The sequence below is a fragment of the Scatophagus argus genome, chromosome 20 (assembly GCF_020382885.2).
Source record: "Scatophagus argus isolate fScaArg1 chromosome 20, fScaArg1.pri, whole genome shotgun sequence".
Classification (NCBI taxonomy): domain Eukaryota; kingdom Metazoa; phylum Chordata; class Actinopteri; family Scatophagidae; genus Scatophagus; species Scatophagus argus.
The window spans coordinates 18,498,877-18,517,242 of record NC_058512.1 but is presented as its reverse complement, the minus strand read 5'-3'; the positions used below and the strand labels follow the sequence as shown (position 1 = coordinate 18,517,242).

Sequence of the window (18,366 nt, the reverse complement as noted above, 5' to 3'; positions counted from 1 at the left end):
CTATGAAATTACAGCCATGCTAACAGTCTGGCTTTTCATTGTTTTTAGCTAAATGCTAATGTCAGTATGATAACATGCAAGCAATGCCAATAGTAGCATACTGATAATGTCTGGTCACATTAACATAGCTTGTTAGCATGCTAAAATTAGCAAATTAGCACTCAATGTCAGTAAATGTCAATAGTGTTGCAGGTATTTTGTCACAAATAGCTGGAAAGTTGAAAATGTGGCAAATTATCCAATAGGAGTTTCACTCAAACAATTTCATTGCACAAGAGGAAAAGTCAGGGGATCACTAAAATCATTAAGGATTTCACCTTCTTGGGAGCTTTTAAGCCTGTACACAATTTTGCTTAATTCAATAGTTGTTGAGAGATTGTTGTCTGGAACAAACTGGTGGACTGCTGACAGGCCAAAACTGGGTGACTCATTTCCGATGTAGGCAGGGAGGGCTACATCTAAAACCATGTATGACTATCTCACCTTACATCTCAGCCATTACTTTCATGAGTACAATGCTTTTATATCTGAAAAACAAAAATATAATCAAAGTAGGAATTAGCTAAAGCCTTCCTTTAAAGTCCAGAGTTTGACTTTAGGTGGAAATCTCCCAAAAAGACCAATACCAGTGCAGTGTCTTTGAGCTCTGTTCTTTCAAAAACTATTAATTGGGTTGGGCTAAGTTATAGTTGTTCTGAATTGTCACTCTCAAAGCCTGCTGTCACATGGTACTAGACACTGTATTGTTCAAATATGGAAATAACCGCACACATTTTCAGACATTCAGTGTTTGCTGTTTTCAAGAAGAAACTGCACACTAAATATTGCTTGGCAAGAACACTGACCTCTGCAGGTTGAGCAGTTCAGTGTGTTGCATTCTGACCACACCTAACATCACAGTTAATTGTGGTCAGGTGTGGGTGGTTACGCTTGGGACCACACCCATGCTGTAACACTGCACCCTCTGAAGTGTTGTAGTTCGGGTGTGGCAGCGCAGGCAGAAACTCCCAAATGGCCGCATAAACAGGACTGTCAGGCTGGTTTCAGTAGCTCCTTTAAAGGAGATTAGACAAGCTGATATGATTGGCCATTACTGAAGCTCAGCATCATTAAAACTACACCTGCTGATACTGCAGTTTTCCCTTTAATAATGTATTCATCCTGCTCCTGCCTCTCTTTCAGCCTGTGCCATGCTGCACCAGAATTGTGGTTATGTCTCATTATTAGTTATATACATTGACTTGTTTATTGATTATAACTTGACCAATAAATATTTTTATGTTCACAGTGGGTCAGATGATGGTGTATAATGTGAAAGAAGTTGCTCATAGTGATAAACCCGACTCTTCAGATCCCCTCAGCTCTACAGAGCCTTATAGCATCTTTCAGCTTATTGTTTTGGGTCAAACAGCAGTTCTCAGCAAAACAGTGGAATTTGAATATGATTTTCCTGAAGGCCCCCAGGATTCAAAAATGCACTGCGTCAAGACCCATCTGATTGCATAACAGCTGTGATAAACTGAATTTTTAATCAAGAGTTTTTAATCTCCAATGAGCAGACAATAATAATGACCAGCTGATGATGTTCATCAGTACTGAGCAGCTAAAAGATTGAATATTTTCCAAAAAACAGAATTAAATGATTAATGAATACTGAACTTCATTAGGTGGCCATTCTGTGTTTTCAGTTTTCAATTCAAAAACACTGGTATGTAGTGTTACAAGAGTAACGTTGTTTAGAGAAAGCGATGTTGCTGTTCATTCTTTTTAAACCCAAATGACATGAAGCATCTGATTTTACTTTATTCTTACAAAGACAACCATAAAATAATAAATATGTCATCCCCTATTGAAGATATAAATAGAAAATATTACATGTGGTACCAAATCAAACATATTTTCTTTCCTTAGACCAATCACTGATAAGTATTATTCCCTAAAGCATCATTAAAATCCAATGACTATCATCTGATACATTTTGTGTGACAGACTATTGCACAGGGTGGAGAAATCAGGCATGGTAGCCCCCCTCCACCCAGGCTTCACTAAAGGAGAAACTGACTTGAGTTTGCATCAATAAATCATTATACTCTTCATTTTCAGTCCAGTTTACTTTGCCTTCGTCCATGGAATACATTGCTAAAATCTAATTTCTGAATGAGCTGCTGCAAACAATTTCTCAGCTACGAGATTGAAAAAAAACAGCTGCTAGAGAGCTTGGTGAGAAGGGCAGTAATTAGGCACTAGCTGTAGAAGATAAAAACCGATAAGGAAAAATGTTGAGACATTGGAAGGGAGGCATGAGAGTAATAATTGTCGATGTGGATACAGGAGTGGCAGCAGCACAGACAGATGCTGTACCTATGGTCTCCAGTCCTGACCATGCATGCAAAGGAAGCAAAAACACAGTGTGCTTTGCTGACACCTGCAACTGTGTTGCAATGTTGCACTCCCTCTACAAGGTACACAGAGTGAAATAAACACGCTTAGGAAAAAAAAAAAGAAGAAGAAAAAAACGAGGGGTGAAAAATAAGAGGATGTCAGTACAGTGAACAGAGGAGTGGTAAAAAGAGCCAGAGACAATCGAGCAGTGAGGCTGAAGAGATGAGGGGAGGAGATGGGCGAGGGTGGGAGGATGGCTGTGAACAGGGGAGTGCAGATACGACGAGGAAAGACTTAAAATAGAAAGAGACTGCAATATAATGGAAGAATGTGGAGAGAGAAAGAAAGCATGGAGTGAAATGAGGATGTTTTATGTGGGTGTAGAGTTTATCTTTGCTATGTGTTAACTGTATATGATAATATATATGTACCAACTCTGTCTCCCACAAATGACATATATATACAGCTAATTTGCAACAGCAAATATGTTTATCAGGGAAATGTAATCGCTGCCTGGATTCTATTCAGAGACAACATTTATTTGACCGAATGAAAAACTACTTTTAGGTGGCAGACTGGAATTGAAAGGAAGTGGTTGGGGTGGACGCCAGACAAATAAGGTGCAGAATCCTGATACTAGAAGCCACAGCTCGAATCCAGACTTGGGTCCGTGGTTGGGTTTAGAATAAGGTTATGAGTAGGGAAACACAAATGTTCCAGAAAGCAAATGAAATACATTGTCAGTGAATATTTTACAGATATGTTCTTTATCAATATTTTTGCAATTTGGCCTTATGAATGTATTTACTGTCTCAAATTAGTTGTAATTAAATATAATTTCTTGGAGACAAGGCTTACATGTACATCCAGGTTTTTTTTTAAATTATTCATGTGATTAATTAATTTTATGTTAAAAGAATGGTTTACTATATTAAGCAGGAAGCAGCTGGCGTGGTTCTCCTCAAGGTTCGAAACATCCAACACCTCTAAAGGTGTGTTCAGTTCAGTCAAAACTCAGAGCAGGTGCAAGCAAATTCATACAAAGTTATTAGGAAGATATGCAGGCGGGCAAACAGATGCATTCACCAGCGGGAACTGAAGTGAAGATGCATTCAAGTTAAAAATGTTTTAACTTCAGCAATGAATCTGTGGCTTTCCCAGAGCTTTATAAATCTATTTTTTAAGAGCAGAGGAGTGGGACTGAGCTGTCTGGGGTTTCAAACGAACACACAGAGACGCACACAGCACACCCGCGGCCATTCAGTAAGATGCTTGCTAGCTATGGCTGTATGTGGAGTTGGTGCTAACACAGACTAAACAAACAATCCAAAAAGTCAATCAGTTCTATCTGAACACATATGAAGATAATTATTTGACATGCATCTCATTTGTTTAGGCAGTACAAAAACAATAGTTTATAGTTTTAGATGTGTTACATGCTGCAAATATTTGTTGAGGAATGGATTAAACCAAAGAGATACAACATTTTAATTAGGGGAGTCATTTTAATCTTTGGACAAAACAAGGCTAGTTGCTTCCCCTCTGCTAGCTGTACTTATGCTAAGCTATGCTAACCATGCCCTGACTGCAGAACACACAAAAAACTCCTTCTCAGTCCTTCTCACAAAGAAAGCAAATATATATTTATATATTGTGTTTTAAAGACAACATGAAGTACAACTTGTATTATGTATATATTTTTCTGTAATGTTTATCAGAAGTTTATATTTATTGCTTATGTGATGTTTATGCTATGGTGTGCCTATAAAGGGTGACAAAAAACAAAACACAAATCATATTTTCTCACTTGTATCTATCTGTGCTGCAGCTCTACCACTCTGCAGATAGTTTGGGTTTTATTTGCCCTACTGTTGGGGGGGGGGTGTAGAACGTAATTCTGATGAAAAGACCAAAGTATGTGGATTAACCAGAGTAACAGAGACACTTTTTCTGGAATGACACAATGCTGCTGATTCTTTTAGAAATAACTTGCTTCGAGGAGCAGAGACCAAATTTAATTGACTTGACTTGTATTGGGCCGTGGGCAGAAATCTAACAACTAGACATCTCAAAACCTGAACAAATAAAACCAAAACTATATAGTGCCTGGCCTCAAGAGGTAAGTCACAAAATGTTGCTGTTTATCATTTGGGTGACTTTGGCCTTTAATGTGACATGTGAATCACAGCCTCTCAACAAATTTCCACACAGAGGAAGACAGAATGAAGCTCCCGTGATGGTCCCTGACGGTCTAGGGATTTGTATGGTCATACACATATTATTACCATTATTATCATGCGTTACCATATACTTGATACATTTTGCGTTTTTGGTTATTTCCCTTTTCTGTTATTGAATGTGTTGTCATGTGTTTTTTGTTTGTTTTAACACACTGCAATTGAAAACGTAGGCTTTTGTTCCTGAAGCGAAGGTTGAAAAAGATTCCTTACTAAAAGCTTTCCTCAATAAATCAATATAACACAGACAGCAGTGTGGGGATGCGCTTCCTTACGTGTTGAATGTGAGTTCCTACACCACCAACAAGCCATTATCTAGTGAGTGGTGATCTTTATATATTAAAGTGAGAGAAACCTTTTTCATCACAGGGACACTCTGGGGTACGCTCCTCTTTGCAAACAGCTACCTCCTCTGGAAGAAAAGATGAGTGTGTGTGTCCTGCTCTGCATCATACATTCATCATTCATCGAGAACATCATGAGCAGGCATCCTTCAGCCATCTCGCGGTGCGGTCTCATCCAGAGGGAGCTCCACTTCTAGTTCATCCTGCTTGAGAGCAAATATCTTATTGCACTCTGCAGGCTGTAGAAGCACTGTCCCACCTCAGAAGGAGAATTTGGAAACAGTAACAAAGCACTAATAACACAGGGCAGAAAACTAGTGCTGCACTGGCCTCTACAGGTTCAACACAGGTTATTGCACTCACTTGGCAAGCATTTGAACCTATGATTAAACCTGTAGAGGCCACTGCAATGCTGGCTTCCTGGAATATGCGACTGAGTGGGCTTGTGGTATTGCTCGGACTCATACGCAAAACTTGTGTGCTTTCTATCACATGCTGTCAAGTATTCAGTTACATTTACGGTTAGATTATCAATGACACTGTGAATTATTTTAAAATGGTATTGATCATCAGTCACTTTTCCAATATATTTACTGACAATAAAGGGGGTTACTCAGTTTGGGGAAGCAGAACTATTAGAGTACACCAACCTGCTGTGATGCTATGTGAACATTAAACACAACACTGAGAGACTTTTGTCTTACAAAGCTTATATTGTGATTGGGTTAGCTAACAGCCTTATATTTACAGGTGTGTTAATGTGAACTGATGGCTCAAAAGTCCAATACAAGATATTTGACTAGATTGATACACAGCCACAATCAACCCAAACCAATTTTTTTAAATGAACTCACACTCTCCCTGTGTCGCTGGTGTGTGTGTGACTGCTCCTTTCCTGCCGCTGTGCTACGTCCCCCAGTCACATACCTGCTTCACAGCATTCCCACATGCTAGCAGGTTAACAGCCAAAGCTGCCCAAACTACCTTATGTTTGTTCTCAGTTACGTTATCTAGTGTATCGCCGCCTGTGTTGGCCACTGTTTGTCTGGACGAAGTCAACAATTTCTGTGGGATTTTGAAAATAAAAAGAGATAGGAAATATGTTATTTATCTTAATATCTATTTTAGTCACAGTTTATTTGTAGCTTCATTGAATCTTATGAAATCTACCTTGAATTGTAATGTAACGTATCATTACAAATGCATGTGGATGGTTTACACACACACACATACACATACACAGCAGACACAGAGCAATTCAGTTCATTTGGAGTTTCTGGTCATCTGATATCACTCTGATATTCAGTTGTTAAAGACAAAATATACAATATTCCCTGCCTCTAGATATCGCACCAGGGCACCAGTAACTCACACAAACAAATGCTTAATGTTTTTCATTTGGTAAAGTAGGAGGGGAAAAACATACACTGCTGACAAAACTCAGACTGTAGCCTTGAGATGAGCCAGCCACCATTTTGTGTCCTGCTTTGAAATGGAGGCTTACGTTTCTCAGGTCAAACTGCAAAATTATGCAGTGCTAATCAAATATGAATCAAGATGATTCTGTTACTGCAGAGACTATTTCTCATCTCAAATGTGTTCAGAACATGTGTTCGGCTTAGCTATAATATGAGAAGGTTTTTTTTTGTTTAAGCAGGCTGCCATGCTAAAAAACAGACATGGCGTAGACATGAAGCGACTCGCATGCAGTAAGAAAGACGGACAATCAGAGATGTTCAGATTACAGCATATTCAGAGGCAGCGTGACATAGTTCTGTGTTCAGGAAGTCCTATAGCAAATAGTTGTTTGCTTCTATATTAATGTTCAACATTTAATGTATTTAACCTTTAGCTGTGTCCATCTACTTCTTGATGCAAGGCCTGTAGTATTAGCTACCACGTCAAAATGATCAAATTGCCTCCATGACACATAGAAGAAGGCAACAGACCCAGTAGAGAAGTTGGGGCAATTTGAGCAGAATCCTGTGCAGTTGGAGAATTTGTGGAGCCACCATCTAGTGGCCACTGCTGGCACAGGCTTCGGCCGTGGTGGTGGTGGTGGTGGCGGTGTGAAAGGTGTGTTTTCTTAATGAAAACAGTTAGGTCTGTGAATTATCCAGCCAAACCAGGATAATGTTACCAAAAAGACACCACTTGAGTATTACAGTTCCAAGTACCATTCATCTCCTTTGTATGTGTGTGTGTGTGTGTAATGTGTGACGCTTTTCAGCAATCTTTGTACTTCTTTCCTTCTTAATACACAAAGTTTGTAACAGTCGCTCAGTGCCGCGGTGCTAACGTGTCAGACGACAGTGCATTTCCTCATCAGTGAAACCTACACGAGAGCACAAGAGGAGGGCTTCAACTATTCCACCACATACGTTCTTCGTTTTGACTGACAGCCTGCTCTCAACTGTTTGTACGTGGACCCACGCTTCCAACTTCATTCTAAACACATACAATAACCTCACTTACATGATATTGGTCTCTGATGTTGTCCTTAAACAAGAGGGTTGTTGTTGTTTTTCTTTTTGTCATCAAATCCCATGAAAAGACCAAACCACCACTCAACCACTCAAATTGAGGAGCAATTTAAAAAATGGCACAAAAACACACATTTTATTCATTTATATCAAAAAGAAAGTATTCACTGAGTTTATTATTTTTGCAAATCTTGCTTTTTTTGCCTCGTGAGATTGTCTTAAATTACAAAGATCAAAATGAATGGTGTTTCAGATAATCTGACTCAACAAGGTTGAATTTCTTATTAGGAAAACCAAACTTTAAAAGGAGCTTTAATTACTTAATTGGTTGGATTTAAAATAGAATGAACCTTTTATGGAACATGAAGACCCGGAAAACTAACTGGTTTTTGGAAGTTCCAGCTATGGTGCAGCTGAAATGAGGACATTCCTGTTAGACAGCTTGGGTGGAATTTGAATAGTACAGGGGAACCGCCTGGCGCTGATTGGTTGACATCGACATATTTCCAGAGCACCAATCTGTCACTCAACAGATCCCGGGTAGCCGATTGGCTATTCCCGGAGAGGGCGGACTCTGTGTCTTGCTATATATATTTTGGTTTCAGGCCATCTGCAAATGATTGCTAGCTTGCACGGGGAGGGGGTACATAGTGTCCAATGTTTCTCCACAGAGCTGACTTGAACCTTTCTCCTGGAACAAAACGATTCCCACTGAGATAGCTAAGAGTCGCTTGTCCTCTCTCGGAGAGGAGCTGGAGGTGGACTAGGGGAACACAATAATGATCAACACCATGGAATGCGCAGTGGACGCGCAGAGCCTGATCTCCATTTCCTTAATGAAGATCCACAACTCCAGGACGCAGAGAGGGGGAATCAAGCTGCACAAAAATCTGCTGGTCTCCTATGTGCTGAGGAACGCCAGGCAGGTCTACATCAAGGAGAAATACGCAGAGATTTATCGGATGCAGCAGTACGAGGAGGTGATGACGGTCTGCAACGAGATCCAGGAGCTCAACCCGCTGGACCTGGAAGCAGAGGACGCCGACGACGAAGAGCAGGCGCGGGCTGTTTGCTGCGACGAAGAGGCGAGTCTGTGCGGCTCTGCGTGCCACCGAGATGCGGCGCAGCCAGCGGCGCACGCCCGGACAGCGAGCGTTCTCTCCGGCTGCTCTCCCCTCGAGGACGTCAGAAAGGAACCGGAGCCTTCATACTACCGAAGCTGCTGCATGGAGGCTTCCCCCGTGTCACACTGTGACCAGTTTACTGCAAACAGCAGCGCGCACTGCAACAAAACCACAGTGCTGGACTTGGACACTCATGTGGTGACAACGGTGGAGAACGGCTACCTCCACCAGGACTGCTGCTGCGACGCGCTCCAGTGCGGTCAGGGCGCGCAGTCTCCGGCGAAGAAACGAAAGGTTGAATTCAGTTGTTGTATATCTGATCCCGAAGAAGTATCGGATTTTACAGCGGCTCGCAAAAGGGCGAAACGCGAGGACTGTTCCTACTCCAGCCCGGACTACACGGACACTTCCAACATCTCCAACCTGATCTCCATCTTCGGCTCGGGGTTTTCAGGGCTGTTGAGCAGACAGACGGACTTGGAACAGATCTGTAGCAAACAGGTCCTGGCAAATCTGGGGGCATGGACCCGGGCGATTGTGGCATTTTGAATCAAACACTTTATTTTAAGGGAGACCGGGGTCAGTTGTTAGCATGTTTTCCCATAAAAAAATATTGGTAAACAAACCCAGTGCAAAACAATTTTTCCACTGCCAGTTTGTTTGGGAACATTTGAGCTCAGCAGAATGTTCCTGTTAAGAAAGAAGCATTCACTGTTGTCCGAGAAAGTTTACCTATCTACAACATTTGGTCCAAAAAAAGAAAAGGTAGAATTTGGGGGGAACGTTTCGCCTCACACCTACAGGGAACATTCAGCAAACGGTTTGCGGTCCAGTTTGTTTTAGGGAACAAGATTTAGGGAACAAATTTGTCACCACTGCTTTGGTAAAATTATACACCAAATTCATTAACTTATCACGTAGTGTGGTACAATGGAGACCCTCTTAACTTCTTTTTTTTTTTAACACTACAAATGTTCTGTTTTTGGCAAAGAACTGTGAACATTTCGTGAAATCAGTTTCAGCATGTGTTACAAATGTGTCACAGTGAAATACCATGTGCTAAAATCACAACTCTGACATTAGCTAGCCTCGGTACATACCTGTGGCAAAAAAAATAAAAAACAATGGCAATTTCAAAATGTACAGAAGATAAAAGTACCAAGAATTATACCTCAGATCATGCATTTGTCTTAACAAACCATCAACAGCATATCTCAGCATGCGCCCATGGGGTGTGCACTGGGTGACATCACTCATACCCATTTCTGATTGGAGGGAATATAAATGTTTAAACTAAACCCGGTCTCCCCTTCAAGGTCTAAATCAACTTTATTTTTGCAGGAAAAAGAGAAGCTATTTAAATGAACATTTTAATGACAATAGTTTTGGCAGGGAGATGAAAGAGTTTGTGCCATATATATCATGTACAGGCTCTCCTGTTTTCAGAATGGGAGATGCACGTCTACAGAGTACACTTTTGTGACTGATGAAATGGATTGACTTCTGTTGCCTTATATCCAATGCACACTACTGCTAGCTATTGTCATAAAGTGAAAATGACTGAATGTCTCTTCTGTCCTGAGCTGAGGAGCATTTTGGAAAAACACCATCTCCGGTTTGAAATGGACCTTGCACATTCTGAGCAGTTTGTTGTCATGTGAAACACCACATTCAAGACTAGCTCCTAAACACTTCTGAGGTACATGGACTGAACCAGCTCATATCACTTAATGGAGTGCGAACACTTAAATTCTGTAACACTTTTGGGCTATTGTTGTGGTCATAACTTCACCTCCAGTCCCAGTGTGTGATAGTAAACAGTTTGGGTTATTTTGGCAGTTTGACATCCTCTCTTAATCGTGGTTGTTGCTCATAACTTTCACAGCAATTCATAATTCCAACATGGTCTTGGTTTTGTGAGTTTGACTTTGTTTTGTAAAAGAATGATCTTAGTCCTTTTGTTTTAAAAAGGCAAACTCATGATTTAGCCATAACCTGAGAATCCACGCATTAGCTTTATGAGCACTATGTGTACCAAAATAAAGAGAGTATTCAGCCATTCTCTACATATTTTGTTGTTATTCTTGTATTTTTGTGCTTACTAAATTGTATATCACCGGGTAAAACTGTTCCAGAAAATATTTGTTAAAAATTTATAATCTTAATAAAAAATGAAAACTTTAATCGTAACTGTTGTGTTTGACTGTGGTTATGAAGTTGTTTTGGTTAAAGACAGACGGAGTTATAGGCCTGCAACTGACCATTTTTAAACATGATACCATTATGAATAACACACTTATAAATTGGTAATACACACTCCTAACTATACAAGAGGGGGGTTTTCCTGTGATATGCCCTCAAGTTTTATAAGTAATGGCTGTAAAACTTGTTAATAAATCATTTATTAATCTGTTATAGACTTGTCATAAGCCATTGAAAAGAGTAAGTGTTGTTCATAGACTAAAATATTCCCTTAGCTGGTATGCACCTTTGTATTTATTAATAATGCAGATATAAATGTTAATCAGTCAATAATAAAGGGCCAGAGCTTTTGGGGTTTTGAAGCTACACAAGTCCATAGTTACTAATGTTATATAGGTTAAAGAAATAGTTTGACATTGAAGAAATACCCTATTCACTTTCTAAAGATCCATATTACTCTTATATCATTAAATAGCCTAAGAGGCTAGAGCCAGCAGCTGTTAGCTCAGCTTAGCACAAAGAATGGAAATTTTTTTTATTATATTCTATTTCTTAGAAGAAACCTGGAACTTAGCTGCAGTCAATCCCAATAAAATGGCAAATTGTCATTTTCACCCTTTGTTTTTATTTTTGTAAGAAATCAAACAAACCAGATATAACATCTTAATGAGCTTTGGAGGAAAGCAGGTTTTGTTACATTGGACCCATCCAGGCTAGCTGTTTCCCTTTGTTTCCATTCTCTGAGTGATGCTAAGCTAAGCAGCTGCTGGCTGTAGGCTTATATTAAACAGACAGATAGGAGAGAAGTGTTGATCTTCTCAGCTAACTCTGTGCCTGAAAGTGAATGAACACATTTCTCATAATGTCAAATAACTTCTTTAACAAGTTATTGATGGAAAAAAGTCTAATGACTTGGAAGGGATTTATGAATGATTTTACACTAACTACACTACCTGTACCACGTGTTATTTAGCCTGCACTTCTCATCTCTGCCTGGAAGTTCCTCCCTGAGCAAAACTTTGAGTCCTGTTATCTCTGCTCTGTGCCACTTGGTGGTGTTCTTTAAAATCAATGAATGAAGATATCAGCAGGGCTGTGTATGCAGAGCAGAGCCACCTCGGGCTGACCCTCCCTCAAGCTCTCCTCTCACCAGCCCCCGACACCCTCCTTCTCTTCTCCTCCTCCTCCTCCTCCTCCTCCTCTTCCTCCTCCTCCTCTTCCTGGCTGGCTCGTTTTTTAGCGTGAGGCATCGCTTTACCCCAACACATCACATCCATCGCTGCTCCTCGTTTGCTCCTCCAGCTCTGCAGGATTTTTCCAGCTGCCGCTACCCATAATAACTTGCAGTTGGTAGGTTGTAATGGAAGTGATGAGGCAATGTGAACAATGCATTGTGTAACTATATATGGATGGATTGCAGCAGGATTCAGTATCCGATTATTTACAGAATGCATCTGCCTTTTGCATTAATACAGAGAAGCTTTGGTTGAACATAAAGACTAAAAAAAAAAAAAACAAACCGTGGCTCAGCCCTCCTCGGTGTACACACAGCTCCTCCATCTGGATTGAGAAAGACTGGCACCCATAAACAAACACACAATTAAAAAAAAATCCATTTCTGCATCTCTTTTTAAAATTGATTTTATTTCCCCTGTTTGTCATTTACGTATACATTTAAGGTTTGTCTGTAATATTTTAATTTGTTTTTTTTTTTCATCCAGTTATAAAATACTGTATGCATAAGAAGTTACATAAAAATATCTGATATTGATAACATAAAAATAGACCAAAAAAAACAATAACATCAACAAAAAACTCAGGTATGTGAAACAAAACACCTAAATATAAGTGTATGGGGTATGGATATGTCAAGATATAAAACTAAATAAAACAAAACCTATAAAAGTTAAACATGACATGGGACAAGAATACTTGTTCTTTTATATTTTAGCAATCACTCACTTCTCTGATCATCTCATCCACATTAAAGGACAATACCAGGTGGTGGGGGTGATGTGGGGGGTGAGGGGAGTGAGTGTGGTGACTAGTGTTGGTGGTGTGTGGGGGTATTGGCAGGCGGAGGAGGGGCAGACAACGGGGGGGGGGGCAGCCATGAAGGGGGTTAGCAGGGGGGAGGGAAGCATGCTTTGTCAGGAGAGGGGGGTTGATGTGTGTGTGTGTGTGTGTGTGTGTGTAAGGGGGGGGCATGTGACAGCAGAAGGGAGGAGTGGGAGGTGGGGTGGACTGTAGGGAATAGGTGTACAGGCAGGGGGAGGCAGACTGTGGCAGCAGAGATCATGCAGGTCAGCCAGGTTGCACAGAGGTCTGTGTGTGTGTGTGTGTGTGTGTGTGTGTGTGGGGCTGGGGGTGGGTGTGGGGGGTTGTCAGAGGGGTCTGATGCAGACCAGGTCCGGACTAATGAGGACACATGAAAACTCTCCCTTTTATTTATTTTTTTAAACATTTTTTGTTTAAAAGAAAGAAAGAAACTGATCTTGCATGCAAATGATGCTGGTATTTATTTGTTTGTTTGTCTGTTGCTCCTCCAGACAGGACAGGATAAAATTTAGAAGACGTATGTCACATCGCTGTGAACGAGCCATGGTGTATCAACAACGCTAAAGGATTGATTAAATTAAGGGGTTTGATTCCCCTAAAATACAAACAATAAACAAAACATATTTCCGTTTTCTTTTAGTGGTATATAACAATGCAGATTTTATTTATCAAGATTATCTAGACTAACACTGCCATCCTCAGGATCTTGCGCCTATTGTGCCTAATAAAAATTCAATTAGCACCATGTCTTGTTAGAAACCTTGCCATGGTCACACTGGACACTTCAACAGTGTGGCGAGATACTGTACTGCATCATTGGAGGTATGTATGACAGGTTTTATTGCAATTTGAGTGAACTGACCTTTTACATTCTGTCAGCCGTAACCCAGATTTCGACTGTAAACACTGCCCAGCACACAGTCAATATGTTATTTTTGACATATGTTTCTGTGTTCAGATGGCTGCGGAAGAAAAAAGACATTTGTTGAAAGCTGTCAATACAGCATCCCAACACTGACTCTTAGACTTGATTTATTTATAACCATAAGTCACCATGATGGAGCCAAGAAGTAAGTAAGATTCTATATTTTATTTTTGAGTTTTTGTTGGATGTTAAACAGTAAAAACAACACCCTGAAAAGCATTGTTTTGCTGCCTCCTCTGGTTTAACCTCTAACCACACCCAGCATCACTGTTGGATGAGGGAGGGTATGGTCACAAGTGTGCTTTGTTGAACATCCAACCGTGATGTCACCGCATCCTGGAGTACACATGTACATCACTGCATCAAGAGTGTTAAACCACCCAAAGTCAGCAAAATCAAGATATTCAGATATATTTTTTTTATGGGATAAATGTAGCTACAGTTAAACCAGTAGAGTAGCACTTTAGTCTGCCTCTTCTGGCAGTGAGAGTAATTACACAAATACCGTTGTCACGCATATGACACGTCAAGCTCTGTCATACTTCCATGTGCTGTAGCTAACTCTGTCGTTTCAGTTACACACCCGTCAGTTCTGGTTCTGACTGATAAAGCGTAAAGTGCATCGCGACCGGTGTGCTAGAATGGGAAAAGTCGTTACAGACCCCAAATATAAAAAATTTGGCATGTTGCAAAATACGGAGAGATTTAACAGGTGGTCAAAGGCTGTAGGGAAATGCATACAGCCAAGTTCCTACCTCAAGACCTATTAACATTCCAAGGAAAATGCCGTTACAAGAGAACAAAGGCGAACCATGCCTAAGTGTCGCATTACCGCCACCTGCTGGACTGTCACTTGTCCCAACTATTCTGATGTGTGTGAAAAGGCGCAAGATGGAAATGTTCCTGAATGTAGCTGCATGTGCGAGCAGTGAAAATTTTTAGTGGTGCTGGAAAATTATTCTAGTAATTTATGAGGAATAAATATTGATGAGAGAAACTAGTAAAAAAAAAAGAAAAAGAAACACAAATGCGATTACTTGTCTATGTAAGTAAAATAAAGCAATTCCTCTTTAATAAAAAACAGCCTATGTTTCTAGTAACATAATTACACTGTACTTTATGCAAGATGAAATTGATTGTGCTACACCCGAAGAGGGTCCTACTGGAAAAAAAAAAAAAGACCACGCCTGAATTTACATATGAGCCACTCCCTTATTTGCATAATACAACAGTGGACCACTGTGCTATTTTGAATCAGCATAAAATTAACATATCAAAGGGAAAGTAGATCACAACCAATAAAAATAATGAACGGCAACAAACAGACCACGCCTCTTGAACATGAACTGGTGACATATGCTGATGAAAAGACCTACCCGAGCCCACATTTTAACGTAGGGAGGAACAGACCACGCCCCATTTGAATATTAAGTAACCCGTTGGATAACTGCATATTGAAAACTGGGTCATATCCTTATTTGCATACTGGGATGAAATATGCTGCATCTTATTTTGCATATGTTAATAAAAACAAATTAGGTCACAGTCTTACTTGTATAAATCAATGAGGAAATTCTCCTCAAAGTAAATACATAAAAAATGACCCCTTATGTAATTTTTCAAACAATAATAATTTTAGCAAATAAAAATAATGAAACAGACCATGATGGGTTGGTTTCAACAAAGCCATGTGGCTTGGTCTGATATTGGGTTGGTCAAGAGTTTAAGGTTGGTGTTTCCTGTTCCTGTAAAATTACTCAATTAGAAGTAGAAGTTGTACATTTTAAATTGTACTAAGAATAAAGTATTACCAGGTAAATGTCTTTACATAAGCTCAAGGTACAAGTGCAGAAGAATGGTCGAACGTGTACAGTAACAAGAGCTGGGTCTCCCCTAGAGGTCACAAGGTAAAGCTGAAGGGTCATGAGGTAATTATCGGGTGGCAAAGGAGTTTTAGATAGATAGATAGATAGATAGATATACTTTATTGATCCCAGGCTAGGAAATTGCAGGGAATTTGTGCCACAAATTTGTATTAAATTTTATTTTTTCTAATCTTTTACTTTTTGTGAAGGATATTACAAGCTACTTTTATCTCTTTCAGCTTGGATAGCGATTTAAATGAAACCATCTGAGAGGTTAGAGAGAAAAAAATCCCTCAGCTAGCAGCCCAAAATTAGGGGTTACAACCCCAAAAGGCTGGGAACAACTTTAAAAGCTTTATGTAAAGTCATACCCTGGAAAGTAACTACAGCTATCAGATAAAAGTACAAGCACCTGAAATTGTACGTAAGTAGTTCTTCAGTATTTAGCTGCTTTCCAACACTGCTATCCACCATCTTAAGTCTGCAGCTGCATCCCATTTCAGAAACTGCCTCCCCGCAAGTCCACATTTCAAGCTCAGACTTGTCAGAACGGGTCGACGCAGCTGTCCAATTCCAAACATTCCTCCAAATGAAGCCAAGAAATTCAGCCTATTTTCCCTCAGATTTGCACCCCCAAATCCATCATGCACACTCACTTGTGAAATGTGAATCTACGATTCGTCATCTACTCAGAGTCTGCTGTTTCCTTGTTCTTTTCTGCCGCCTGAATAGTAAATCCAACAGCAGAGAACTTCTGTGATACCCTGGAATTACTAGTCGTGATGCTTCACTTCAACACAATAGACAGCTGACAAACAATACAACAACAATACCACTAAACTGTGTATATAACCTCATTGTCTCTATCAGAACATGCATAACATTGGAAGGCCAGCAGTATAGCACACATTACTTTGGTCGCAAATGCATCGTATTGCTTGTGAGAACACGCCATATAGATTTTTTGAGTATGTTGAGTAGAGTTTAACAGCCCACATGTAGGGTTGAGTAACACTTTCAGGCTGTTGACAAGAGCAAACATATGAGTTTATGCCAGAATCAGTTCACATGATGTATTTACCACTGAATGAACACAGGGGTGTGTCCAGAAAAGGGGTCTGGAGAGGTACCGGCCACCCCTGAAATCTAACTGGCAATCCCAAGTGCCACCCCATTACCCTAATTTATGATTGGCTATCCGCCCAGTGAGAGGTGGGACCTCAGTTTGAACCAACTGTCTAACAACTATTTTTGAATGAGCATTGTTTTCTTTTGCATGCAGCCAACTTTTGGAGGTACAATTTGTTTTGGGGATCTTAAAAAATAAAACATGGAAGCACTTATTGTAAGTTGATTTGGGGGGAAAAAAAGCATCAGATAAATTAATGTAATGTAAAAAATAATAAAAGAAACTAACAGAAATTTAAGAAACTGTGATACAATGTTAGTGATTACGGTAAATGACAGACGGTAAATCAATACTATTCCGACATTTGTGCGCACACACGCACAATTATACCACTCCTGCAAATGTCAGCGCTCCACTTTGGCCACCATCAGTCAGACAACACCGGACACACCTTTGGCTGCACACAAAGAGCTGGTAAATACGAGTTGATGATTGTCAGACTTTGTGAGTTGAAGAGGATCCCTTGAATGCACCAGTGCTTTGTTTCTTTGTTTCTCTGTGAGTCACGGGCCAAGAGCTTATGATACTACACTGATTCATCTGCAGAGCTTTACTGCTCTGAAGGACACACCTTCACAGGCTGCCTCCCTCAGTCGCCGTTACACCGCTGCGCCCGATTCCACCCTTCTCTGCACCGCAGTGCAACGTCCTGTATGGGAGGGGAATTCCACCTCAGTCCTTAAGAGGACTCGTAGTAAGTTTTGGAGTTCCCCTACTCCTGGTAGCCACAGCTGTTATAAAATATCAGCTCACATGGGCTAGTTGTTTAAGTATACTGGCTCATACAATATTTAACACTTTCTCCCTTCATTTCCATCTGCCTCACTGCTTGGTTTATCTCTGGGTCAGAAGCAAGTCAAGTCTAATGCAACAAGGAAGGTCTAGTACATACATTTGGGTTTTGTTTTTAAAGTAACACAGATAAGTTGAACAGTTCATAATACACATAAGAATTAGTGGCATTTACTGATTTTCTCCCAATTTTCTTTCGTGTACAAATGAAACAATGAGTGATCAAGTCCTGTCGTGTGAGTCAGGTCCGACAGTCCGACACATTCCACCTAAAATCATCTGATTGATTCAGAGTTTAAATGATATAAAATTGAACTAAAATAGAACATAAAACTAAAACAAATCGATGTAAAATAAGTCTGTTCTCTAAAGTATGACTTTTAAATTTGCTTACAGGACTTGTTCCATAGCATTAAAGTCTCTCACTTTTTGTGAATAAAACTTGACCACACACGGACCAGAACACGCAGTCTTACAAGGCAACTTTTAGGATGCTGATTATGCGACTGAGGAAATCTCACAAATTCCTTACCTTTTCGTGAACACGTGACATCAAAATGAGCGATTTACCACAAGTTAGTGCAGCTAAGACAGACTTCTGATTCTGAGCATTAATAGAAGTTTAGAGATGATAATTCGAAATATTCTTCCTGGCAGCTGTGTCCGTTTGAAGATATAAACAAAAATGTTGTCCCAAAATAAATCCTGTTAGATGCGATGCAGCTAAATGTGGATACAAAGAACAAATTTCTTAATCAAAGCCAC

General features: G+C 40.1%; 1 protein-coding gene across 1 annotated transcript; it reads left to right on the top strand.

The window, feature by feature from the left end:
* The first annotated feature begins 8,051 nt into the window (after nt 1-8,051).
* Nucleotides 8,052-10,754, top strand: ier5l (immediate early response 5-like). The gene has a single exon (XM_046375826.1). It carries the CDS (start codon nt 8,226-8,228, stop codon nt 9,117-9,119), a length of 894 nt encoding a protein of 297 aa, XP_046231782.1. The 5' UTR covers nt 8,052-8,225; the 3' UTR covers nt 9,120-10,754.
* Nucleotides 10,755-18,366: the final 7,612 nt, after the last annotated feature.